The sequence below is a fragment of the Chelonia mydas genome, chromosome 4, assembly GCF_015237465.2.
Source record: "Chelonia mydas isolate rCheMyd1 chromosome 4, rCheMyd1.pri.v2, whole genome shotgun sequence".
Classification (NCBI taxonomy): domain Eukaryota; kingdom Metazoa; phylum Chordata; order Testudines; family Cheloniidae; genus Chelonia; species Chelonia mydas.
In genome coordinates, this window is record NC_057852.1 from 3,116,738 (window position 1) to 3,144,391 (window position 27,654).

The window sequence follows — 27,654 nt, forward strand, 5'->3', positions numbered from 1 at the left end:
TTCTATCCATATTGAGCATGCTCCATCCCTTCACAGCTCCTAATGGTGACAGGACTGCACTTGGCTATCCCCAGAGTGACTGAACATGTTCCATCCCAGGAGCTGTAGGGAGCTCCTGTGGCACTGGGCACAGGAACTGAAAGCAGGGCAGCTGTCTCGTCTGTGCTCCCAATACTATCCCTGTTGACACCAAGGCAATATGAAGCAGGTCGAAGTTTGCTTTGTAAAAAAAAATTGGGGACATTACATTAAAAAACCAAACACAACGTTAAGGCTGCGAAGTCAAGCAATCAGAAGCCAGAATTAAGATTGCCTGTTCCACTTTAATAATTTGTCCTCTTTATGTGTATGCATTATGGTACAGTCTGTAATTACATGGTCACCTCCTGTCTCCTTCACTGCACAGCATGGATGTACAGTCTTAATTTTGGTATTTCTTACCTTCTGAGCGCTTGACTGAGCAACTTTAACGCTCTTGTAATGTGGATTTTTGTATGCAATTATATAATGACAGGGCAGCATATCAAAATGATTTCACCTGTTAGCATAATTTATCATTATTTTACTTCTGATTTTCTGAAGTCTTTGAGACTTACCCTGATGACATTATATCTGTTGAAGATCCCTCCAGCATTGCCACCGTCTCTGTGCTCCCGGATTGTACTTTGCATCTGCATAAAAATATCAAATGGAATTCTGAAACATAAAACTTGACACCTGCTAATAATATTAATGAGCTGGAAAGGGAGTTCATTTAAGCAAGGCCAAAAAATGAGGAACGGTGAATATACTTATAACAGATTACATTCGTTGAGAATGAGCAAAGAAACCCAAAAGTTAAGAGACCTCAAGTTTGAATACAGCTATGTTCTTTTATTTGTTAGAGTACAGAAAGTCCCAGTAGAGCATATTGCTCCAGGATATTGGCTGAGAACAAATCCAATGACCCAACTTGTCAATAAAACTCCAAGTAAGAAAATAAGCACATTGGAATTTACTGTCCAAAATAGACATGGACATTGAATTTCAAAAGTTCCAATTATAATGTTACAAAAAGCAAGAAAGATTTTCTGGAAAGACTATGTTGACATAATAAAGAATGTATAACTAAGGTACATAATCTTCCATTTCTTGGTTACTGGGGGGATCAGTACATTGTGATGTTTGTACATTACTATTACCTGCTATCAAGAACTATAATTTCATCTACAGGTAAGTGACTTTTGGTAGACAATTACAGTTAAAGTAACAGAATTTAATAACAGCCCAAATAAATATTGTATTTGACTCTGTTGGCAGTTGACTCTGTCTGTTACGCAAGCTATATGCAATCCCGTATGAACTCTGGATTTCCAAACTCTTGTCTAAGCAAGACGTAGCTTAAACATTTTCAACTTACTTTAAAAACAGAACAAAAAAACACTAGCACAGCACAGAAAGAGTTACAATCTAGGGCAATGTTAAGTCAGAAAATCAACATAAACTACACCAAGTGAGAGGCAAAACAGTCTAATACATGTGAACTTTGCAGTCGATATTCTGACTTTCGCTACGGCAGCAAGCTGTTAGGGTTGCTAAGCAGACTCTTGGCATCAGTATTTCACTGGTGACAAGGTGATTGGACACAATGAGGTTGTCATACCATGCCTCCTTATTAAACTAAGCAAACAATTTGTTAAAATAGCACCCTAAGTCCCTGATCCTGCATGTCCTAATGTGATTTTCTACTAACAGAAATGGACAGATCACACACGAAGTCTAGGGCTCAAGGTCAAAGGTTTTACAATGTAATCTGTTTATTTTTCCATTTAAATAGCTAATACCATAAAGTAGTACACACAAAACCTCCCTCCTCATTTTGATCTGTCATATGAGCCTTTTGAACACTTCTCCAAGAAAATACACTTTGTGAGGGGAGTTAATGACCCCGACCCAAGAGCACATTCAGTGGGTGTTTCCAAAAGACTTCAAGAAGCATAAGGAGCTGCCTCTTGAAGCAGTGGATACAAGCCACAGGGAAAGGGATGAACGAGAGCATAATCCCTTTGGTTCTATTTTAACCTATGTTCCCAAACACCCTAGCTAAAAAAGGGAAAAACTGACAACTTTCATGAAGGTAGGTGCACACACGTGGCCCTGTGGAGCATACACATCTGGATACCAACTACAGGTAAGGGTTACAGCATACAGCATCCATCCTACCCTATCTAAGTTCTTATCCTGGCACTCATCGCCTTAGTATCCAAGTGTCTCTGTGGAGAAGGCAGCACCTGAGCAGGAGATTGTGGCAAGGCAGGGAGAAGCACTGGGTTAGCCTGGCTGGCAGACAGTGGCCAGAGCAAGGAAGATCTGAACGTGGGCAGTCACCCAGCAACAACGAAAGCAGCCACAGCTCTATGTGCACCACCATCCCCAACAGCAGAAGGGTGTGTCTGGCCCCACCCATCACCTGGTCTCTTGGGGCAAGAGGCAATGCCACGTTAAGGGGATCATGGGGCTGTTGTGTGACCTGTCCTACTCTCAACGATGACCCAGGACCCTGGGGAGAAATGGTTGTTCCAGCCTCCACCTGCAATTACTCTCAGCTCATTTTTTGGGAGCTGCAGGATTGACTGCTGTCTTTGGGGGTGAGGTGATGCTGATGCCTGGTCTGTCCCCATGGAGCTGTGGGGGCTTGTGTCCTTTCCCCCCACACTACAGAGGACCTTGATGTTGTTTCGCTTGCCAAAAGAGACTGCATAAAAACAGCCCTTTCCTACTGCTCCCTGAGTGCCCTGGGGTCAGATCTTTTTTATTCCTGTTAACTGCTTTGGTGCTGCAGGGCTGGAGTCTCTCTTTGTGCAGCACCAACAGCATTGCTTGTTTATTTTAAGTCAGTGACACACTTGTGGAGCTCTACTAAAGGCAGTGAGGGTTGTAAAGGTATCACCGAGGCCATAATCTGAAAAAATGTGACGAGCGCAGGTGTACCTGGGTGTGGAATTGGGCCCGCAGAGCACTGGGGACATATAAGAGGAAAAGAACCTAGTTTGACCTTCAGTTCCTAGGCGGAGTTTGAAGATCTGGCCATCAGGGATCACATCTGGATCTGTAGTCACTGAGTGGCAGTAACGTGGAACCCACCAATGCTATTCTGAGAGGATCACTTTGCAGTGTAGAACCACACTGACCTCCAGGACAGACATTAAGCAGCACACACAAGCCAATTTTTAAAACAAAAATATTTGTATTTATAATACCTCCTCTTCTACTGATTGATACTCCTTATCATCGGGAGCAAGGTCTAGGAGAATAGTCCCTTGGCTCACACAGTGAAAAGTCAAATAAGGACTGGTGCCTGCAAAAGGGAAGAATTTAAGAAGTAAAAATCAACTGTAGGAAACAATACCTGCTGTATTTTTACCCAGCTTTACTATTATTGCTTGTTAAATAACCCCAGGGCAGGAGCAAATGCAATAAAGGACGTAAACAAAGGAAATACAACCTAAATTAGATCAAACGCTTGAAAAGCAGCAGGCATTAAAAGAGAGTATTAAAACAGAATAAAATATTAAAAGAATAAAATTTATGTGGGAGAAGAACTTATCGAGCAATTTCTGCTTTCAAGTGAAGCAGCCTGTGTGATAGAGACAATTCCAACAGTTTGCAATTACAGTGTGATCCATTCAGGAATTAGTTATTAGTAACCAACAGTTGTGTGTGTTAATCTTGGAACAAACCCCTGCACTAGACCGTGACTGGCCTTTATGTAGGTACACAAAGAGCTGCTCCCACTGTATGCCCTTCATGCTGGAGCCTGCTAGAATGATGGCCTTGTGCTCAGAGCAGCATAGAATCATAGAATATCAGGGTTGGAAGGGACCTCAGGAGGTCATCTAGTCCAACCCCCTGCTCAAAGCAGGACCGATCCCCAATTAAATCATCCCAGCCTGGGCTTTGTCAAGCCTGACCTTAAAAACTTCTAAGGAACGAGATTCCACCACCTCCCTAGGTAACCCATTCCAGTGTTTCACCACCCTCCTAGTGAAAATTTTTTTCCTAATATCCAACCTAAATCTCCCCCACTGCAACTTGAGACCATTACTCCTTGTTTTGTCATCTGCTACCACTGAGAACAGTCTAGAGCCATCCTCTTTGGAACCACCTTTCAGGTAGTTGAAAGCAACTATCAAATCCCCCCTCATTCTTCTCTTCCGTAGACTAAACATCCCCAGTTCCCTCAGCCTCTCCTCATAAGTCATGTGTTCCAGTCCCCTAATCATTTTTGTTGCCCTCCGCTGGACGCTTTCCAATTTTTCCAAATCCTTCTTGTAGTGTGGGGCCCAAAACTGGACACAGTACTCCAGATGAGGCCTCACCAGTGTCGAATAGAGGGGAACGATCACGTCCCTCGATCTGCTGGCAATGCCCCTACTTATACATCCCAAAATGCCATTGGCCTTCTTGGCAACAAGGGTACACTGTTGACTCATATCCAGCTTCTCATCCACTGTAACCCCTAGGTCCTTTTCTGCAGAACTGCTGCCTAGCCAGTAGCGGTGCATGGGATTCTTCCATCCTAAGTGCAGGACTCTGCACTTGTCCTTGTTGAACCTCATCAGATTTGTTTTGGCCCAATCCTCCAATGTATCTAGGTCCCGCTGTACCCTATCCCTACCCTCCAGCATATCTACCTCTCCTCCCAGTTTAGTGTCATCTGCAAACTTGCTGAGGGTGCAGTCCACGCCATCCTCCAGATCATTAATGAAGATATGGAACAAAACCGGCCCCAGGACTCCACTTGATACCGGCTGCCAACTAGACATGGAGCCATTGATCACTACCCTTTGAGCCCGACGATCTAGCCAGCTTTCTATCCACCTTATAGTCCATTCATCCAGCCCATACTTCTTTAACTTGCTGGCAAGAATACTGTGGGAGACCGTGTCAGAAGCTTTGCTAAAGTCAAGGAACAACACGTCCACTGCTTTCCCCTCATCCACAGAGCCAGTTATCTCGTCATAGAAGGCAATTAGATCAGTCAGGCATGACTTGCCCTTGGTGAATTCATGTTCCTCCCCTCCATGTACCTCTTGGGGTGTGCATTCCCCAGATAGGGTGGAGAGGAGACAAGACAATGGTTCCACCCCATCTTTGCAGCACCGGACTGAAAGATTCCTTTGACTCCAGCCATTTAATTTCTACTGCCTAGCTGGAATTTGGTTCAATGCTGCAAGCAGGAATGCATCTAACCACACCTAGACTCTTTGAAGTCATGGTCTAAGACTGGGGGTGGTCTAAGAGCATTCCTTTCAGAAGGCAATTGCTGAAGGCCTGCTGAAAATTATTTCCGACAGGTCCAGGTGTACATAACTCAAAGTTAACAGGTAGGGCCGACTGTTTTGATATATTTACCTTGCTGCCCTCCTAGAAGTCTCTCTACACCTTTTATTAGTTTGTGGCGATGTCCATATGCGTTAATGCCAATTTCTTTTAACTCTTCATGTCCCATGTCTGCTAATACATCAAGAGTTATCTGAAAAGAGAAAGGATGACAAAAATTAGTAGCCAAGTCTTCATTACCTCCTAAGGAAAAAATGAAAAAGTCCCATTGTTACAGAAATTATACTGTACCTACACTGCATTCATGCTAGGAGCAGAATCCCTCAGTTTATGTATTTTATTTTTATTATGATGACCCTACAATCTAATAGACTGCCACCTTCCTGTCTGAGGCTGGCCCAGGTAAATACCACAGGGTCTCTCCCCATGGTGAGACAGCAGGGAGCTGCTCTATGCTGGCTGCTGCAGAATGTGTGTAAATAACACAGAACATACCTCTCTCTTCCAAAAACTAACACGGAAATCTAATTTAGCAAAACAGTTAAAAAGTAAGCTATTTAATTTCCCATCCATCTCCCTTCATGGTAAGACTCCACACCAAACTGGGAATAATTTCTAACCATTTAATGAATGCACTGAAACAATAGTCAAATATTACCAGGAAAATGATTTAGTCTGGATCTGATATTGCTAAAGGAATGATAAAAGGCTTAATTTAAAACTGATAGGAGATTTCAAGTGTGCCTATGGGATTTAGGTGCATATGCCCCACTGAAAATCAGTGGGACTTGCATTCCTCTGTTCCTTAGGTGCATCATAACTCTTCCCCTTCAGTGACAGTGACATATTGGATTTTTTAAAATAATTTCCTGTACTGAAGTATCATTGATGGAGCTCCACATCAAGGACGATTGTACACAGGTGGCTAGTCATTGTATTATCTAGAATGGCTCTGAGGAGGGTTAGATGGCACTCTGGCTAACACACCAGTATACTATTTACACTAACACACCCACCATTGCTAGCACTAGTGGAGGTGCATGAGTGACAACAGAAATAGCAAAAAAAATCCCAGACAACAGCTTTCTTGTCAAGATTATTAAGGGGTCAGGATTACTAACGTGGTGCTGTACATCAGCACTATACACATATCAGCAGTTTACAGCACACTGTAGCCAGATTTTACATTTTTGCACAAAGACTGATAAACGTATTTCCACCACATACAACATGGAAATAAAAGTTCAGTCTAATTTTAGCCTGATAATTTCCCATTCTTTTGCTGTTATGTCCTTATTAAAATGTCTAACACATCCTACATCGATGCCATTACAGATTTTCGAAAACATTCACTTTGTGTTTATGTGGTGCGTGTGTGTCTCCAAACACGATTTGGCTATGTAAAATCATGCTTCAGTAACCCACGGTTCTTAGGAATAATGACTGTCATGATGACAGATCAGGACTATTCACTGGCTGTAATATATTAAGATTCCTCAAAGCATTTGACAAGGCTGCATTTCAAGGTAATAGAGATTACCTGCTAAAGCAGGAAGTAATAAAATAGGATGTTAAATAAAATGTGAAGCAGAAAATTGATTTAAGAGCAGGACATAAAGGGCAGTCTAGGCACAAACTTTTCATATTGTACAGAAATTCTATACACAGGTTACTTTTTGGACCTCAGAGATACAGAAAAATTTCATTTAGGAGAGGCATTCAAATACATCTGCTCCCAAATTTACACATTACAATAGAATTGGAGGCTTAGTAATCAATGGGAAACCATGCAACTAGATTCAAAAGGAGCTGGAGAGTTAGGATGACTGGATCTGTAAGTAGCAAACAAAGTCCACTGTAGACAAAGATAATATGCTTAATTCAGGAGAGAGGGACTCAACCAAGGGATATGCGATAAACATGACACCAAACATATCGATCAGGCAAAAGATATGAAGGTTACTATGAAAGAATCATTGAAAACATCCATCAAGTGCAGAGCAGCACTACAAAAGACTGCAAAAGATACTATCGTACTGCCAGAGGACTAGGATTAACGTCAGGGGAGATCCAAAATGAAAAGCTGTCCCTCCCTGGTACCTGTATCACAGGAGGGCTGTTTCCTTGCAGAGATTGTAGTGTATGGGAAACAAAGACAGTTCCAGACATCAAGTGTCAAAATAATATGGAATGACTATGAAGATGTACTCATTGTCTTTGAAAGGACAACAGTATGAGATGAATTAACAAGTTTTCAAAATGATGAAAGAGACAAGTAAAGCTGATTTGCATTTTTAAAACTCTCACTAGTGGGGGAAAATTGTACAGAACCTAGAAGTACGGCTGTCGAACAGTTAAAAAAATTTATCCTGATTAATCGTACTGTTAAACAATAATAGAATACCATTTATTTAAATATTTTTGGCTGTTTTCTACATTTTCAAATATATTGATTTCAATTACAACACAGAATACAAAGTATACAGTGCTCACCTTATTTATTTTTGATTACAAACATTTGCACTGTAAAAAACAAAAGAAATAGTATTTTTCAATTCCCCCATTACAACTACTGTAGTGCAATCACTTTATCACAAAAGTTGGACTTAAAATGTAGAACTATGTACAAAAAAAATAACTGCATTCAAAAATAAAACAATGTAAAACTTTAGGACTAAGTGGACTTGTGGGTTCTAAAGATTCATGCTTCAACCCCCATTCCAGAGGACATGTTGATGATGGGTTCTGCCTGATGACGATCCAAAGCAGTACAGACTGATGCATGTTCATTTCCATCATCTGAGTCAGATGCCACCAAGAGAAGGCTGATTTTCTTTATAGGTGGTTTGGGTTCTGAAGTTGCTCTTCCAAGACTTCTGAAGCCATGCTCCACACCTCGTCCCTCTCAGATTTTGGAAGGCACTTCAGATTCTTAAACCTTGGGTCGAGTGCTGTAGCTATCTTTAGAAATCTCTCATTGGTACCTTCTTTGTGTTTTGTCAAATCAGCAGTGAGTGTTCTTATAATGAACAACATATGCTGGCTCGTCATCTGAGACTGCTATAACATGAAATATATGGCAGAATATAGGTAAAACAGAGCAGGAGACATACATTTCTCTCACAAGGAGTTCAGTCACAAATTTAATTAACATATATTTTTTTAATGAGCATCATCAGCATGGAAGCACGTTCTCTGGAATGGTGGGGGCAGCATGAAGGGGCACACGAATGTTTAGCATATCTGGCCCATAAATATCTTGCAATGCCGGTACAAAAGTGCCATGTGAACGCTTCTTCTCACTTTCAGGTGACATTGTAAGTAAAAAGCGGAAAGCATTATCTCCAGTAAATGTAAACAAACTTGTTTGTCTTAGCGATTGGCTGAACAAGAAGTAGGACTAAGTGGACTTGTAGGTTTTAAAGTTTCAATTTTGTTTTTGAGTGCAGTTATGTAACAAAAAAAAAATCTACATTTGTAAGTTGCACTTTCATGATAAAGAGCCTGCTCTACAGTTCTTGTATGAGGTGAATTGAAAAATACTATTTTATTTGTTTATCCTTTTTACAGTGCAAATATTTGTAATAAAAATAATACTATAAAGTGAGCACTGTACACTTTGCATTATGCATTGTAATTGAAATCAATATTTGAAAATATAGAAAAACATCCAAAATATTTAATAAGTTTCAATTGTTATTCTATTGTTTAACAGTGAGATTAAAACTGCAATTAATCGCAATTAATTTTTTTGAGTTACTCAAGTGAGTTAACTGCAATTAATCGATAGCCTTACCTAGAAGATAAGCATCTAAAGCAGAACTCTTCAGCGCAAGAGGAAGGTTTTTTAAACAGGAAAAATGAGTTTAAGCAGCACTTAAAGATTTGTTTCTAGAGGGTCATGACTAAATGAAACAATCCAAGATTAGATTAAGATAACCACGGAGAGCAGAACTATTTGGATAGAAAAGTTTTTCCTGGTTCTAAAAAGCCAATATTTCAATTTTTCTGATAAATATAAACTTCTATTAAATATATGGAAAGCACACTTCTCCTAGGTAAGAAGAAAAAGGTAGCCAAGAAATATTACAATTCATGCTGAAGTGGAGAAGAGGTATACATAATGTCAATGAAAACTAAAGAAAAACTGTCATATCTACAGGAAATGGGAAGCAAAGGACAACTCTTAACACTTCATACAATAGTTTGGAGAATTTTCATAACCAACACATTATGTTTAAAGTGTTTGTTCCCTGACTTACGGCTACGGTTTGTTATGTCTTATTTCTCCCTCGCCTCACATTATATCTTAGTTCATACTAGTAAATTATGTGTTTGTCCAAGAAGCTGTTCAGAAAAAGAATTCACAAGTACATTCAAATGCTATTCTCTTCCAAAAACTGACCATAAACATGGTAACTTCTTACAATACATTTTGCATATCCAGAGTAACTGGTAACATGCTTTCCCCCCACTATTTACTCTTTAGCCCTACACACCTAAAACAGCTAAGATTATAACCTTGTTTGCAGTAGGAAACTATTTCCTGAAATTCTCTAGCGTAGACAAGGCCTGGGTAAAGTAGTTTCTCTTCTGCCTTGCCCATTAACTGCATTGTTTACTAAGTTCTAATCACTTTCACTTCATAGAATCATAGAATATCAGGGTTGGAAGGGACCTCAGGAGGTCATCTAGTCCAACCCCCTGCTCAAAGCAGGACCGATCCCCAATTAAATCATCCCAGCCTGGGCTTTGTCAAGCCTGACCTTAAAAACTTCTAAGGAACGAGATTCCACCACCTCCCTAGGTAACCCATTCCAGTGTTTCACCACCCTCCTAGTGAAATTTTTTTTCCTAATATCCAACCTAAATCTCCCCCACTGCAACTTGAGACCATTACTCCTTGTTCTGTCATCTGCTACCACTGAGAACAGTCTAGAGCCATCCTCTTTGGAACCCCCTTTCAGGTAGTTGAAAGCAGCTATCAAATCAAATCCCCCCTCATTCTTCTCTTCCGTAGACTAAACATCCCCAGTTCCCTCAGCCTCTCCTCATAAGTCATGTGTTCCAGTCCCCTAATAATTTTTGTTGCCCTCTGCTGGACTCTTTCCAATTTTTCCACATCCTTCTTGCAGTGTGGGGCCCAAAACTGGACACAGTACTCCAGATGAGGCCTCACCAGTGTCGAATAGAGGGGAACGATCACGTCCCTCGATCTGCTGGCAATGCCCCTACTTATACATCCCAAATTGCCATTGGCCTTCTTGGCAACAAGGGCACACTGTTGACTCATATCCAGCTTATCATCCACTGTAACCCCTAGGTCCTTTTCTGCAGAACTGCTGCCGAGCCATTCGGTCCCTAGTCTGTAGCGGTGCATGGGATTCTTCCGTCCTAAGTGCAGGACTCTGCACTTGTCCTTGTTGAACCTCATCAGATTTGTTTTGGCCCAATCCTCCAATGTATCTAGGTCCCGCTGTATCCTACCCCTACCCTCCAGCGTATTTACCTCTCCTCCCAGTTTAGTGTCATCTGCAAACTTGCTGAGGGTGCAATCCACACCATCCTCCAGATCATTTATGAAGATATTGAACAAAACTGGCCCCAGGACTGACCCTTGGGGCACTCCACTTGATACCAGCTGCCAACTAGACATGGAGCCATTGATCACTACCGGTTGAGCCCGACAATCTAGCCAGCTTTCTATCCACCTTATAGTCCATTCATCCAGCCCATACTTCTTTAACTTGCTGGCAAGAATACTGTGGGATAACTTAAATAACTCTGTTCAATGCAACAGGCTTGCTCAGGCATCATAGAATTGTAGGACTGGAAGGGACCTCCAGAGGTCATCTAGTCCTGTCCCCTGCACTCATGGCAAGACTAAATATTATCTAGACCAGTGGTTCTTCACCAGGGATGTGTGTACCCCTGGGAATACACAGATCTTCCAGGGGGTCCATCAGCTCATCAATATATTTGCCTAGTTTTACAACAGGCTACATGAAAAGTACTAGCAATGTCAGTACAAACTACAATTTCATACAGACAATGACTTGTTTATACTGCTCTATATACTACATCAGTGTTTCTCAATCTGGGGGTGGCGATTTATTTTATAATTATATGGTAACAATGAGAAAGTAAGAAATTTTTCAGTAAGAGTGTTCTGTGACACTTTTGTAGTTTTTAAGTGAGGTAACACTTGGGATACGCAAGACAAATCAGCCTCCTGAAAGGGGTACAGTAGTCTGGAACGGTTGAGAACCACTGATCCAGACCATCCCTGACAGGTGTTTATCTAACATGATCTTAAAATCTCCAATGATGGAGATTTCACAACCTCCCTAGGCAATTTATTCCAGTGCTTAATCACCCTGACAGGAAGCTTTTCCTAATGTCCAACCTAAACGGTCCTTGCTATAATTTAAGCCTATTGCTTCTTGTCCTATCCTCAGAGGTTAAGGAGAACCATTTTTCTCCCTCTTCCTTGTAAAAAACCTTTAAGAGTTTATGAATGGGAAAGGACACATGTAGCTTAGGGTCTAATTTGTCCTGCAAAACCTTTATTGGTAATAATGCTCAAGACCAAAGGACCAATCGTGACTCAGATCCCGGGATGAATTTGCAGAGCTGGCAGTTGGGAAAAAAAATATTTTACTTTTAAACTGAGCAAACTTGATACCAGCCTCAAATAACTGTGATGCCATTTATTCAGTCTTTTTCTGAGTAGAACCTCACTTTAAGGTACTAGATGACTCATTTGTAGTTTTCTTTGTTATTTTTGTTTTTCACAGATGTTAAACAGTCATTTAAAAAAAGTTAGGAAATAACAGATGCAATCAAAATTTGCTTGAGTATTTATTGTATTCCCTATAAATGAACATACAAGTGCACCATACATGAGGCTCACTCATTACCTGTTCTGTTTCAAAGATATCCCGCAGGTGTTCAAGCCCAAGGCTTTTCAGGAACTGGCTGATATTCATGTCAAGACCAGCGACTATAATGAAAGAAACAGATCAATGTAGAAGATATTCATCATCCAGCATAATGTCAGCTTGTCCTCAGTCTCAAAACACAGCTCTCTATAGTCCTCAGCCAAATAATCTACCTTAGACTGTACAAAAGCTCAGTAAAAACTGAATGTTAAATACACATTAAAAACAACCGCTTAAAACAGAAACATCTGATTTCAGTAAAACAGGACAGCAAGTTACACAGGAATACAGATGAAGATGGATGCATTTTTGCTATACCATCTTTCAGATGCTGATGGACAGCATGTATTTCAAATATTAATCAAAGGATTAAAACTTTAACAACCCCCTCATCTCAGCCATCGTGTTTCCCCAAATCACAATTATACCCATCAGAATTTTTGTCCAGCAGCAACAGCGGAAATCTGTGCATTTAGTCAGTGACCCTTACCTTTGGATTCTGAGCTAATCATGAACGAAAAGATAACGAAGAGGAACAGTCACCCAAAGAGCAGAGGAAGAAAACAGGAGAAATAGTGAAATTCACATTTCTTTGAGATGGGAGTATTTTTATATTCAACATCTTCAGGATCAAGTAAGGCAGAATGCAATGCTAAGCACCTTCTTATTGTATTTTTGCACAGGAACCTTACCCAGCAGAAAAATTACCTTCTCCTTCTTTCCTTTCTGTTCCTGCTGCTCCATCCCCAGCATTTGATGCTCCTCCCACTGCTAGTTCTGCCAGAGGCCCTGTAAGGTTATCAATGCTGCTGGCAGCAGAGAGACAGGAGGGAGTAGATGCTGGTGAGATTAGAGAGGCACTAACTACGGTTGCCTGAGGTTTAAAACAGGTAGGCAAGGCTTCTGGAGGCATTGCATCTATCAGCAAAGCTCTGATATCATCAGCCTGAAAGACAGAAAGCACATTCACATAGGGCTTTATTTTCATTAAAATCACCATCTATTCATTTACTAAGGAAGGAAAAAAATACATTCAGTGGATAACCTTATTCCCAGTCCCCATCTAAGTAAAACCCCCAACAATCTCATAACATAAATTTAATCCTCTCATAGGTCATCCATTTTGAAGAAAAAAAAAAAAAAAAAAAAGCAAAAATTGCACCCACTTAACACAACTTTTTAAGACCAGGTCTATTTTCTATTATATGTCAGAGAGTTAATTACATTTTTTCCTCATGGCAGTGTGATTTTATAGATTTTAAGGCCTGAAAAGACCAGTATAATAATCTCATCAGACCTGCATAGCAGATCAGACAATTCCACCATGTAATTCCTTCTTCAATCCTGTAACTGCTGGTTGAGCTAGAGAACCTATTTTAGGGCTTGTCTAAATATTATAGAGCTTGCAGTGGTGCTGCTGTAAGCGCTCTAATGTAGCCGCTCTAAACCGAAGGGAGAGAGCTCTCCCGTCAGCTTAGCTATGCCAGCCCCCTTGAGCAGCGGTAGCTGTCAGCAGTAGAGTATATCCTGCCAACATAACGCTGCCCACACTGGCAGTTGTCGGTGTAACTTATGTCGCTCAGTGGGGTGGTTTATTCACACCCCATAGCACCATAAATTATGACAACATAGGCTGTAGTGTAGTCATAGCCTTAGTTCACAGGAATCGTCCACATGGAGCCTGTGGCCGCGCACTAAAAGTTCACTAGTGTGCTTTAATATACTCCCATTTCAAAGCAGCATAAATCAAAGTGCCATACAGAATTTTTAGTACACAGTCATCAGGGTCCACATGGACACTCAGTGCACAGCAGGCTAACACACACCAGCAGTCCCCAGTACAAACCTGCTGAGACCCCACAGGTACATACTTCAGATGGCGAGCCTTTGTCATTGCTCACTGCTGCCGCACAACTGTGGCTACACTACTATTTTTAGAGTGTTAGCTGGATATGAGTTAGTGTGACTGTGTCTGCACAAGCTGGGAATCACACCAGTAGCTCCAAGTGTAGACATATCGTAGAATCTCAGGGTTGGAAGGGACCTCAGGAGGTCATCTAGTCCAACCCCCTGCTCAAAGCAGGACCAATCCCCAGTTTTTGCCCCAGATCTCTAAATGGCCCCCTCAAGGATTGAACTCACAACCCTGGGTTTAGCAGGCCAATGCTCAAACCACTGAGCTATCCCTCCCACCACAGCCCAAGTTTGCAGCAAGCTGGGGTGTAAGTCTATCCTGCACTAAATTGTTGTGCATTAAGTGTCTGTGGACCCTGCTGCTGTGCACTAAAAGTTCCTGGTTTGAAACAGGAAGAGATCAGAGAGCACTAGGGAACTTTTAGCTTGCTGCAAACTAAATGTTCCTTTAGATAAGCCCACAGGAAGACATCCAGTCTTGACTGTAAAGACTCTGAAGGATGAGGAATCTACCATTTACTTTGGTAAACTGTTCCAAAGGTTAATTTACCTCACTTTTACAAAAAGCCTGCACCTTATTCATCGTCTGAATTTGTCTAGCTTTAGCTTGCAGCCATTGGATGTCATTATGCCCTTGCTGCTAAACTGAAGAGACCTCTCCTGTCAGAAACCTCTTCCCCATGTGGATACTTGTAGAGCATGGTCAAGTCACCTCTTGACCTTCTCTTGGAAAAACTTAATTGAGCTTCTTAAGTCTCTCACTGTAAGTCAGGCTGTCCAGATCTCAAATACTTCTTGTAGCTCTTTTCTGAACTCGCTCCAATTTTTCAACATTTTAAAATAAATGTGGACAGTAACACTGGACACAATATCCAGTAATGGTCTCACTAATGCGGTGTACAAAGTAAGAGCACCTCCTTACTCTGACTTGATGCTCTCCTGTTTATAAATCCAAGCACTGCATTAGCCCTCTTAGCCATAAGATTGCACTGGGAACTGATGTTCAGCTGGCTTCCACAATGATCCCTAAAGTCCTTTTCAGAGTCACTGGACAGCAACATGTGTGGAGGTGCAGGGGGAACATGTAAAGTGGATTTATTTGGGGAATGGTGTCTAGACCACTCCATGAGTCTGTTTTCTTCCCCAGCCCAGCCTCCTCACCCCCTCCTGTGGCTCAAACTCTCCTACTCCCTCCCCTGTCTATTCCAAACGTCTCTACTTTCCAGTTTTCTGTGTGCCACTCCCCACATAGCAACCATCAATAATGGGGTCACCTGGAATTCATAAACTCTGTGTGCCCTATAAGATATGTGGAAACTATTTTTAACTAATCCTGCCACTAACAAAACCCAACTAGTCAAAGACACGTATTCAGGAAGACCTACAGCTAACAACAAGTTTGGAGGTTCTGGGTCATTCTAGCCACATTGTTTTGGAGTTATGTTGTGCCTAAAAAGGGTTAAGAAATTATTTAAGAACTGAGAATCCCCTTTTTGGAACACTCATACTTCCTCAAAGTCTGATCTATTTCACTGAAAGGATTCAAATAAACAAAGTGTGTGTTGGCTAAAGCTCACATCCGTGACATTTCAGGTGGAAAGATTCAGTCTGGGTAAAATTAAAGTGTTGGGAATTAAACTGGTATTTTAAACCTTAACTAAGATACTAGAATCTCATCCTACGATTTGTGCATGGGCTTGCCGCCAACAGAGGGGTTGTGCATGGACGTAAAGAAGTCCTGACCACCCTACCCTTCCCAAATCCCAGGGTGGAGAAGGCTGAGGACCACTGGCACAGTGGAGGCACTGAGTGTCATTTAATACATAAAGCAAATTCTTTATAACAGTTTCTGATGCTTTGCAATATGAACTTACTGTTGCCAGGTCTAAAGGCGTTTGACCCTCCTGGTTCTTCATGGTTGGATCTGCTCCATGAGCTAGTAGCAGAGCACATAGCTGTGTCCTTCCTTTTTGTGCTGCTTCATGCAACGGTGTGAATGCCCATTTATCTGTTGCATTTACACATGTGCTGTATTTAATCAAGAGCGCTGCTATATCCACATGCTGAAAAAAAACCAATACTTTTATCATTAAAGTACAGAGTAGCTGCTACAGGGTACAGCAATGTAGAGGCCATACGATGTGATATTGTTAAGTCACATCTTCATTTCTTTTATGCAGAGATAATATGGATATTCAGAGATCCTCTTCATTTCCCCTCCCTTTATTTACACCCACCTCTACAACTCACCTGCCTAGGTCACAACAACTTTCCCTCCAGTCAAAGACTGAAAAACGTTCCCATCAGCAATGGGCATATGAACAATGATGGACATTCTTTCCTCTTCCTGACTCAGCTTTGTGATTTCAAAGCCACATAAGGCAGCACAAGGCCATATTTTGTTAGCTGAATAAACTACGTTTCTCTAAATATGAAAGTGCTAAGGAAACCCCAACTTCCCAATTCGCTCAAAGGAATCAGTTGTGCGAGTTGCTTTGGATTGCATTTAATCATGTAGTTTAGCTGTACTGTATATAAGCTATTAAGCAGTTCAGCTCCAGAATAATGAGATTAGGTGATTTTCTTTGGTTGATGTTACAGAAAGGGATAATTATGTGGAATTTTAGATTTGCATTATCTTATTCTAAGAAGAATTCTTTACATTTTCAGACCCTGATCCTGCACATACTTACAAATGTGCTTTACTGTAAGTGTGTGATATCCCTGATATCCAGTGTGTAAGTGTTTGTAGGACGGGGACTTTGCTGTACCATCTTTCTTCAGATTCAGATTGCTGTAGCTTGTATGGCCTGACGTAGATTTTAAATATGTATGAACAGGGATAAAGGAACACGTTTCATCTGCTGTTTTCGTTCTGCTTAGCAGTTCATTGACTTACACCCAATGTTAGAAAGCAAACGGTTAAGGATCTACAGAATACTGATTTACAATAAAATATACAAAATAAGAAAACCCGGGGAAGAGAAGCATTATTATTTTCTGTGTTCAAACTACTGCCGTTTATACAGTGTCAGCTAGTGCAGCTTAGTGACTTTTGGCCACATTTTAAGAAATACTCCCATTTGGGCTCCTAAAAAGGTGGTTGGATTCAGTTGCAGCTGAACCCGGTTGAAACGAACCCGTTTGAAAACCTGGCCCTTGAGCATTTATTTCATTATTTGGTACAATGAGCTACAAAAAATACTTTGAACCAAAGTGATGCTGGTACAGTTTCCCTCATCTACATTTATTTCCATAGGCTACAGATGTGACATTTTAACAGACATGTAATTTGCTTCTGTACCCCACCCTTACAACTATAAACCATTTAAAATCATAGAATCATAGAATATCAGGGTTGGAAGGGACCTCAGGAGGTCATCTAGCCCAACCCCCTGCTCAATCATCATCCAAATTAAAAAAGAAGAAAAGGAAACAAATTATAGGGAAAAATTACTCCCTGTACCACCTTCCTATGAGTATTTTTACTGACTGGTTTATCATTGCATAAAGGCAAAAGCAGTATACTCAGCTAAAAAAACCAGCAGATTGAAGTATGAAAACTTGTTTGAAATAGTCAGCACAGACCCAAACCCAGAGATTCATGACACTGACAGATTTCATCTTTCCCTACGGTTTTTTTTTTTTTTAAAGTAGCTACCAACCTCTCGCAAAAAGGCTTGGCTTTATCGCTCAAGAAATATTGGTTTAAAAGATGGCTAACCTCACTTCTCCCCTTCTGAACTTGCAGAGCAATTGGTATTTCCCATACTTTTCTGCCACATAGTATAAAAGACACTACCTAATTATGTGGTAAACAAACAGGGTATATCCAACATGAAGATGGGGGAACTAAAGGAAAAGCAATTTTTAACGAAGGAGTTACAAAACGTTGACTATATTAGATAAAAATTCAGGAGCAACCAAGTATTCCGCCCTTCACAGTTGATCTATGCCATGTCACTGAAATTAAGAGGTGCCGATGGCTAATATACAATAAGGAGAACAATTTAAAAAAAAGATGATGAAAGAACATTGAACACAACTCTCATTAGCCACGCAGAAGAGGGGACACTGAATTAGACTGGAATTATGATTTCTTAAAGTGATTATTAGTATGAAACAATTATTGGCAATTTTCTATTCCAAATACCCTCCAATTTCCCTTTCAGCAGATTAAAACACTTGATACTGAAGTTGTGGGTGTCAGCGAGGGGTAAGCTTGTAGCCCTCTGCATGAAGAGCAAGATGGAAATCGCAACACTTATTTTCATTTGGAATCCATGGTCAGTTCAAGGCTCTCTAAGACTCTCTCCCCCAATTTCTGTTCATTTTACTTCAAGGTCATTAGACTTTTGACAAAGCATATGGCCACTCACTACCACTCCCTGAAAAACATGGAGAGAGTTCCCAGTTCTCCTTCCATGGTTATCAGACCTTCTTGGCTAGATAAATATTTTATACTGACTAAAAATGAAACTTCTTTGTGTAACTGTGGGAGGCTGGCACTTTTCTCCCTTCTATCCCACTTTTAAAACCAAGTTTTCTAATACAACACTAAATCAGAGACTGTGGACATCTGTAAATGGGAGAGGCAAGAGCTGTCAAAGGCATATAAAAAACCAGCTCTGTCTCCTTTTTTCCTGCTGCCTTCTTTATGTAAGATTTACTGTTTAGCTATTGGAGAAACCAAACTTGTTAAATTTGCTGACAAAATGTCTGAGGGAGCAATAAACAGCAAGGGTTAAGTACTGCTCAGTTCTTAAGAATTTAAAAGAACTATCCTATACAGCTGTGACAAAACACAGTAAATGAAATGCAAGGCTAACAAATGTGATAAATAACCTGTAGTTTAACTATATAAAATGTGTACATTAAAAGCGAAGGATTGACCTCGAAGACGTAGAAAAAGTACTGAGCTGTGATGGATTGTTCTGCAAAGATGGAAAAGAGCTAGTTTACTGAAGTTTGAAAAAAACACCTGCAGCACAAGACTTAAATATTCAAATAATGTTAACAACTTCAAATGATCCTTAGCAAAAGGAAGAATCAGATTAGAGGCTTCCATTCCATTGTTAATCCTTCTCATCATACCCACATATTGCAACATATCTGGTACAGTATCTGAAATAACCACTGACAAACTGAGGCATAAAATACAGCATCACAATAGCACCACTAAATATATACAATTTGGTAACTTGCATTTTGGTATAAATGTGAAAACAATTTTGGACTCAATTACCGCATTCAAGCCATTTCCCCTCTGATCTCCAGTGCAGTCATTTTTGTCAGTGTTCTAGTTGCTAAAATTGCATTTACAATAATGGGAGGAAGCAGAGGAAAACACAACTAGAAGAGGCAAACAAATCCGGCATTAACTTAGTGTCATGTATGTAGTCTTTCATCTACCTGGGATTCTTTCAAGAACGGACTTCACGCAATTGCTTGTAATAGATTTCCTTCTGCAATCACCCACAAGGTAAAGTGGCATGTAGTGTTTTAGGGAAAGGTCCATCTTACATCTGTGCAGATACTGCACATAAAGATGCTTGATTCTCTATATGTTAATGCTGCTTTGTGAGGGTGGGAAGGAAGGGAGATCACTAACAGACTACTCATCCTAATAATGCTGCTCCACAATGAACTTGTGCTTGATGCACAGACACTGCTCTCTCTTCCTTCCCACTCAAACTCTTAATCACCATCTGAATCTTTGCCTATTTCTACAACTGCAGGAGAGATTTCTTTGGTTAAAAACAAGAGGGGCCAAACATTATGCCAACTTGCTACAAATGTTTTGGTTGCCATAATAGCAACTGTTTCAATGGTACTCCAAAATTTCTGTAAGTGACCCTATATACAGTAGTACCAACTGCATCCCCCTCCTAGTCAAATTCTGGGCTTTTTTATGAAAGCCACTGAGACCCGTGGGAGTAAGATATCGTAGTGACTTGGACCAATAATTCCCTCATGGCTACGGAGGCCAAACTTCGTTCCAGATAAGACAGTCTGTCGCAATAATTTGCTTTAGATGCAACCACTTGAAAGACTTCCCCCTACTTTGTGTACTAAAAATATTACAAAATTACGAGAAGCTTAGCACTGTAAATCACAAGTATAAATGCTTATACATACCCCATAGGATGCTGCATTATGTAAGGGGATTAGTCCTCCTTTGTCTTGAGCATTAACGTCAGCACCATGCTCTAGAAGGTATTCAGCTACTTCCAGGTTATTATAGCCAGCTACAAAAAGAGAAAAGAAAACAGAGTATCAGTAGAACTAACAGAAAAACTGGGAAGGTGGGAAAGCTAAAACTATTTGATTTTTGGAGTTCAAAAGCACCTCTTTTGCAAGCTACTGTCTTCCTGTAATACGTCTAGACAGCTGGCCTAGTAACCAAGGCAATTTGCTGTGAAACTATTACTATGTCAGTTCCTTATAACATGCTCTGTTTTTTGTTGATTCCATTGCATAACTGTGATAAGAGAGTCTAGAAGCTCTGGTAAATTGCTTACCTGCAAGATGTAATGGTGTTGAATTTCTTCCTTGGGTGTCTCTGCAATTGATATTGTCTGGTGTACACAGCTTCTGCACTCTTGCCAGACAACCTTTTTTGGCAGCATCTAGCAAGGCAGCGTCTCCCCGCAGCAAGTCCTGTATATCTGTGTCTCCTTCTTTCACCAGATCTAGAGGAGTGTTACCATCTCTGTTCTTTTTTGTTGGATCTGCTCCATGCTGCAAATAACAATTCTACATGTTATTGCCACAAATACATGAGTGCAATACATAGGTATGTCAGTTCATGGACTGCATTCTGCAGCATAGCACTGGGAATGCTCTCAAAGCTAGTGAGATTTTGGCAATCCATTTTCATGAATTAACAGCCATGTACTTTAGTGGATACCCACTGTACAGAATAGACATTACGAAAGCTAAACCCAAACTGCTAATCTACAAAGCAACCTTACAGGTCTGAAGAGCCTTGTCTATACTAGAGGACTGTGGTGCTGTAGATGTACACTGCACTTGTAACTTCTTGCACCTATACATTACACAGCTTGCCATGGTTCACGGGTTTTGCAACTGCATCGTTGTAAAGGCAGCTGCGTGGAGCAAGGCTCATCCCAGCTGTATTCTGCATGTGGTCATTCTTCACAGTTGCAGTGCTAGCATAATCTAAAAGCACTGGTGTTGTAAAGGCACTTCTGTACAATCTGACAATGCTCCTGTAACCCCTTTGCAATTCCACTCTGCAGGTTGTGCAGGTTTCCTCCTATACCCTGATAATTCTGTTCTGAGCTACTGCAGCTCCTGAGTTTTGTGCTTTACAAGCTGCTGCACTGCCACATAAAGGCTTTCTTGTTCCAAAACTGAAGTATATATTTTTATACAATGCAAAATGCTGATTTCTACAATCCACATTTAAAAGTTTTTAGTACAGTTTCTCTAACTGGGGATTACTATTCCCACAAACCTCTACCTCTGGGCCCTGTGGAATAGGTACCCAGTGTGCTGGTCCTGGAAGAGATGGAGGAGTGCTGAATGTTGATGCAGTGCAATGGAGCACTCAGAAGAGGATGGCCCACAGGGACACATTGCATCACTACAACCAAGTGAGTTGCACCATTGTTAATGGCAATAATGTAGCAAAGCCGAGATTCAGGAGAGAAATGTGAATCTACATAAGGGAACGTTTTTACCAAAGGTTAGCTCCCCTTAACTTTCCCACCACTGCTAACAGTTCCTGTGGTGTCATAACAGTGGGAGAGTTGCAATAGACAAGGTGCTGGCAACTGCCAACATGTTACCCACTGTGTTGTATAGCAATCTTCAGAGCAGTCTAACAGTTGTTAGCACCAGCGAAACAGCCCTGCTGTTAGCTAAGGTGGGCAATTGGTGGGGGGGGTAGGGGGGGGCTTACCACTCTCCTGCTTCCAAGGCTGTGTCTATTAGACAGGAGTATAGAGTAAGGATGTGAATGGAAGAAGCGGGCAGAGATTGGCTCTAATGCATCCAAGCAGCTTTTGGAGAGAGTGTTCTCTGTGGCACATTGTTTAAAATGTCTATTGCAATCTTCTGAAAATTACACCTCTAGATCCCTAATGTGAAAGGTTTCAAAGTGGAACTTTTCTCCTTCTGGAGGACAACAAAACACGCATCCATGGGCTCAGATATATGCTGATAGGGTCATATAGAAACAGACAGGGAGAATGCTAATGAGAGACAGACAAAAATTAAGGAACACAAAGACAGCCCTCTTCACCTACAAGCACAGAGAAGCAAAAGAGAGGATGCAGTTCAAAGCAAGGTAATGGAAGAGAAGGTCACATGAGATAAGGCCAACAGCACGCCTCCCAAAAATACATTTGAAAAAACAACTTTATTTTTAATATTTTTAAATTCAAGCGGAGCGGAACAAAGTAAGGGAGATTTCAGGAGGATGCACATTCCGCATCCCAGCGCACACCAAAACAAAGGCATTATTGCCGGTCAGAGCAGCAGAAACCCTTTGTAACCAGCGGGCTACGAGCACAAATGCCAACCAGTACAAGGCTCAAGGAAATCGTCTCAAATGTACCCAGGACCAACAGATTTAAAGACCAACAGTGCCAATTTTAAGGGTGTGTCACTGGAGCCTTTTAGCTCTTGGATGCAGAAGTCTGATTTACAACAGGTATTATAACCTCAACCTCCTAGGGACCTTAGGGAGTGCTTCTAAGTCTTCTGTGATGTGTCTATTAAGGAACCGACTTTTGTTGAGGATCCTTTGAGGTTGAGTGCAAGAACGGCTAATCCCCCCCTGGAACGATCCTGGGCTGCAGAGCACTCCAGTGCTGATAAAAGAAAAGTGCATTTGAGAGTTTGAGATAACTTCTGTAATCAGATGTCGCTTTAGGGACCCTCAACAAGCACAGCCCTGGGACCTCTGTGAGGGAGAGCTTGTGGGTTCTACTGCAGCAGGATTTTAAATTGCTGTGGTGGTCCTCCATCAAAGTGAAAAAGTCCTCAGAAAAAATAACAAGATTGAGTAGGAATAGCTTGGCTAAGCAGCAACCATGTAAAAAGGGGTGAAGAGAGCCTGACAACTGCCTACCTTTTAAAAAAAGTATATAAACGCCTATGATGAAAACAATGTGTGGGGTTAATTTCCCTAATAATTTCTTGCAATTTTGTCAAGCTTATTTTAAACATTCTCATTAAGGGTTTTTGTTTAAAGCAGGGGCTGCTAGCTTGAGCACTCCTGCTGATTATCGTGCTTCTTCCAAACTGTCTTAATTTACATTTCCTCTGAGGATTTTTTCATACATAAGATATTTTCTAAAGACCACATTTAATTATTGCTGTATTCTGTACACTTGCACAAATATCAATGAAAGTTTATTCAATTGTAGCAACTATTCCACAAGTAAAAGTTCATTTTTTTGTATCCTTAAACTAATTCCATTTGTTTCAGTTTGTATGAAGTAAATGTTATTTAACTGACATTATTGAATGTATTAGAGGAATATTTCAGAATAAATTAAAACATTGTCTTGAAAAATCATTTGTACTGATGAATTTTAATAAAGTGAACATGTTCTGAAAGGCACTTCAAATGACTTTACATTCAATATAGAAAGCGCCAGATATCACAGTAAAATTTAAGATGAAAATGGATTCAAATTAATTTACTGAAAAATAATAAAATGATCTTTGTTTCAGATCTTAAATATAACAGAACACACATTTAAAAAGACATTTGGTAACTGTAAATGACTTACTTTTAAAAGCAGCTTGCAGATTTCATATTTTCCTTTTGCTGCTGCTTCATGCAGCGGGGTAAATTTCCACAGGTCTGCCACATTGACAGAGGCCCCATGCCTCACCAATAGCTCGGCCACCTCATAGTGTCCATATGAACAGGCATTATGCAAGGGTACTAAGCCGCTAATCAAAGAGAAAGAAAGTTTTAATTGTCACAGAAAGTCGAATTCAAATACAAGTTTACAAAGCTCCCGTGGATAAAACAGCCTCAGAGAGAAAAAAAGACTATTAGCATCTTTTAGTAGCCCCAGTTTCACAGCTTTACATGCCCTTCTATTGAGGTACATATGAAATGAACATCCCTTTTCCAGGCAGCGAATGAAAACAGCTTTTCTTCAGCTCCTGCCAATGATGTTTTTAACTGATGATGTTCGACCAACTGTCATTATTAATAATTTCTATAAACAGGCCATATCAATATTGCTAACAATAACCATATGTTGCAAGAATCACTGCTGTAATGTCGACTTTGGACACTTGGGTGTAAATTTCCAAAAAGGGTTTTAGTGGGTGGCTAAAATCCCATCTGACATGTGAAGTTTGGGCATTAGTAAGCCATGCATGTGTAATATTGTGGGGAAAAAACTGTACTCAATTCCATTTGAAAGGAGCTTAAAACTTCAAGACATTTAGGATCTGAACCTAACCTTGAAACTCTGTTCATTTTTCTCTTCTTCATAGATGGTTTATATTAATACAGAAAAACAACTTTTTAAAAGTTGACTATTGGTTTCTCTAACTATTGTGACATGTTTTCCCTCTTTTAAATCAAAGTGCCTGGAAAGGCTAGAAATAATAAAGAGGTTGTATAGTATTTCTAGCCTTTCCTGATAGTTTGATTTAAAAGGGGGAAAACATGTCGTAATAGTTAGAGAGAACAATAGTTAACAATAGTTAACTTTTTAAAAGTTAACTTTTTGTATTAATATAAACCATCTATGAAGAAGAGAAAAATGTACAGCATTCACCCTGGCTATTTCACATCATATAAGTAAAAAGCTAATTTTAGACCTTCCAAAATATTTGATAAACTGTTATTAAGCAGAAAGAAGAAAAACAAAACAGAGAACAGAGGAGAAAAAAAGCTGCAGAGATTAAAGTTATCCCAACTATAATACTATCGTTTAATATCAGAAAGCTAAACATTACTGAGAAGACTATTAACTCTCTCCCACAATGAATGTGAGGAGCACTGGTTAATAAGAAACAATACTGAAAAGTTACCCTTTGTCTTTGGCGTGCACATCTGCCCCATGGTGCAGCAGATACTCTACTACAGACACACGGTTATAACCTGCAGCAAAGTGCAGCGGGGTTGAATGACGTCCCTCCAAATCTCTGCAATTCACATTCTGAGGACTGCAAAGCTGCTGTTGAGATCAAAGAGGAAACAAAACGTTTACTACAGAACTTGATCACAGTTAGAAACTTGTTTATGTTTTCAACTCATTTCTTCCCCCTTAATTAAAGTTTGAAAAGTAAAAAGTATTCTTTTCTGATAGTGGGATGTTTCATAAACTGAAAATGGCACTTCCTAACTTCATGGCTTCGATTTGACAACTTTCCCCCTATTTTAAGGCAGTATATTTTGAGTTCACTCTCCAAAGCCACAACTTAGAATACTGGTAAACAGAATCCCAGTCTAGTTGGGTCAAGAGATGAGGCAAGCAGGTATTATCCCCATTTTGCAGATGGGGAATCAGAAAGACATGTTAGTGGCTTGTTTATGGAGGTCTATGGTCTAGTGGATTAAACAATGGCACCTAGTGGAATGGGGAGTCAGGAGAGCTACGCTCTAATCCTGGCTCTTATACCAATTTGCTGTATGATCTTGAAGAAATCACAACCTTTCTACTTTCGTTAACCCATCAATTAGCCCACCTAATAAGATGCTATTTTCTTACAGAATGTTGCGAGATCTAGCTAAACAATACTTTTAAAGTGCTACATAAAAATGAAAAGTTAAGGCCACTTAGTGGTAGAGGTAAGAACTCTTATCTTAGCCATGTGCTCCTTTGTCTAGGTCGCCTGCTTTGAATGGGGAGGCACCATTACCCCTCTGTCTCCCTCTTCAGACACAAGATAGTCTGGGAAATGGTGAAATCTTTGTAAGGTCTGATAGGCTTTAAAAACTCTTGCAAGTTTAGATCAAGCTAACAGAATTCACAGTGGCCCTAACATCCAAACCTGCCTTAGATCTACAGTAGTCACCACTGAAGAGTAAACATTTACCAACTATAACCACGCAATGTTCTAGTCTATTCTGAAGCATAGGGAAACCCCCACAGTACTGGGACTGAGACTTCTGTCTGGCCAACCTCCGCAGTACAAATTCTACTGGCGAAGTCTATTGTGCATATTCAACTCCAACATTGTAAGCCTTAGGCTGAACTGACTCTTCCCTGCCACAAATTTTACACACGTATGAAAAAACCTTTCAATTTTTAACTTAAGAATCAATGAACCCATTTTTTTCAGACTTCGTTTGTTCTATAGAAAAATTATATACAGCTGTTTGCAGGAAAGGGATTATGCTCCCTTGATCTTCTTGCTGAACATAATGCTATTACTAACAGGATTTAAGGATAGCTGTCGCAGAGATATACTTCTCAGATGATCCAAAGGGAGAGCCATGGATACACTTAACACCAGATTCAAGCCCCATGCAGGCTTCGGATAATGAACTACCACTCTCAGTTTATCCACTGCCCTCAGAAACCTGGAAACTTTGGGATGATAGCCAACTGAGACTATACCAACTGAGCCTCTGAACACTGTGACTATCATGGCCTGAACTCGAATGTACCTGACGCTCAGGCTCAAAGTTACACAAGCTTGCAAGATATCCAGGATGACTGGCACTGTGGCCTCAATTGAGACTGCAAACTGTGCTGGGCCGTCATGAACTACTGGACACTATCCCTGGTAACAGAATTAACAAGAGCTGGAGAGAGGGTGGGGACACAGACATCACCAATTACAGGTACCACTGCCTTCTTAGATCATAGAATCTAAGACCATAGATCATAGAATATCAGGGTTGGAAGGGACCTCAGGAGGTCATCTAGTCCAATCCCCTGCTCAAAGCAGGACTAATCTCCAATTTTTGCCCCAGATCCCAAAATGGCCCCCCTCAAGGATTAAACTCACAACCCTGGGTTTAGCAGGCCAATGCTCAAACCACTGAGCTATCCCCCTTCCAGCATACTGGAGCTACAAAAAGCTCCCCTAGATCTGGCAAACTTCTGTAGTACCCTGACTATCACGGATGGGAGAAGGGGTTAAATGTACAATAAATCCAAGGTCCAGAGTATTTCCAGGTTTCAGAGTAGCAGCCATATTAGTCTGTATTCGCAAAAGAAAAGGAATACTTGTAGCACCTTAGAGACTAACAAATTTATTTGAGCATAAGCTTTTGTGAGCTACAGCTCACTTCATCGGATGCATTCAGTGGAAAATACAGTGGGGCGATTTATATACATAGAGAACATGAAACAATGGGTGTAACCATACACACTGTAACCAGAGTGATCACTTAAGGTGAGCTATTACCAGCAGGAGAGCGGGGCGGGGGGGGGGGGGGGGGGGGGGGCGGGGGGGAGAGAAGAGGGGACCTTTTGTAGTGATCAAAGTGGGCCATTTCCAGCAGTTGACAAGAATGTCTGAG

General features: G+C 40.7%; 1 protein-coding gene across 2 annotated transcripts in view; it reads right to left on the reverse strand.

The window, feature by feature from the left end:
* The window catches only part of TNKS (tankyrase), a 275,303-nt gene that overhangs the window by 20,672 nt on the left and 226,977 nt on the right, over positions 1 to 27,654 (reverse strand). For both annotated transcript variants that reach the window (XM_037896522.2, XM_007065877.4), the window contains 10 exons: positions 25,212 to 25,357; positions 23,945 to 24,110; positions 20,699 to 20,918; positions 20,316 to 20,425; positions 16,052 to 16,240; positions 12,972 to 13,209; positions 12,243 to 12,325; positions 5,395 to 5,515; positions 3,240 to 3,337; positions 597 to 671 (listed from right to left, as the gene is read on the reverse strand). In XM_037896522.2, coding sequence (XP_037752450.1) covers positions 597 to 671; positions 3,240 to 3,337; positions 5,395 to 5,515; positions 12,243 to 12,325; positions 12,972 to 13,209; positions 16,052 to 16,240; positions 20,316 to 20,425; positions 20,699 to 20,918; positions 23,945 to 24,110; positions 25,212 to 25,357 — 1,446 coding nt within the window. The remainder of the gene's footprint in view (positions 1 to 596; positions 672 to 3,239; positions 3,338 to 5,394; positions 5,516 to 12,242; positions 12,326 to 12,971; positions 13,210 to 16,051; positions 16,241 to 20,315; positions 20,426 to 20,698; positions 20,919 to 23,944; positions 24,111 to 25,211; positions 25,358 to 27,654) is intronic.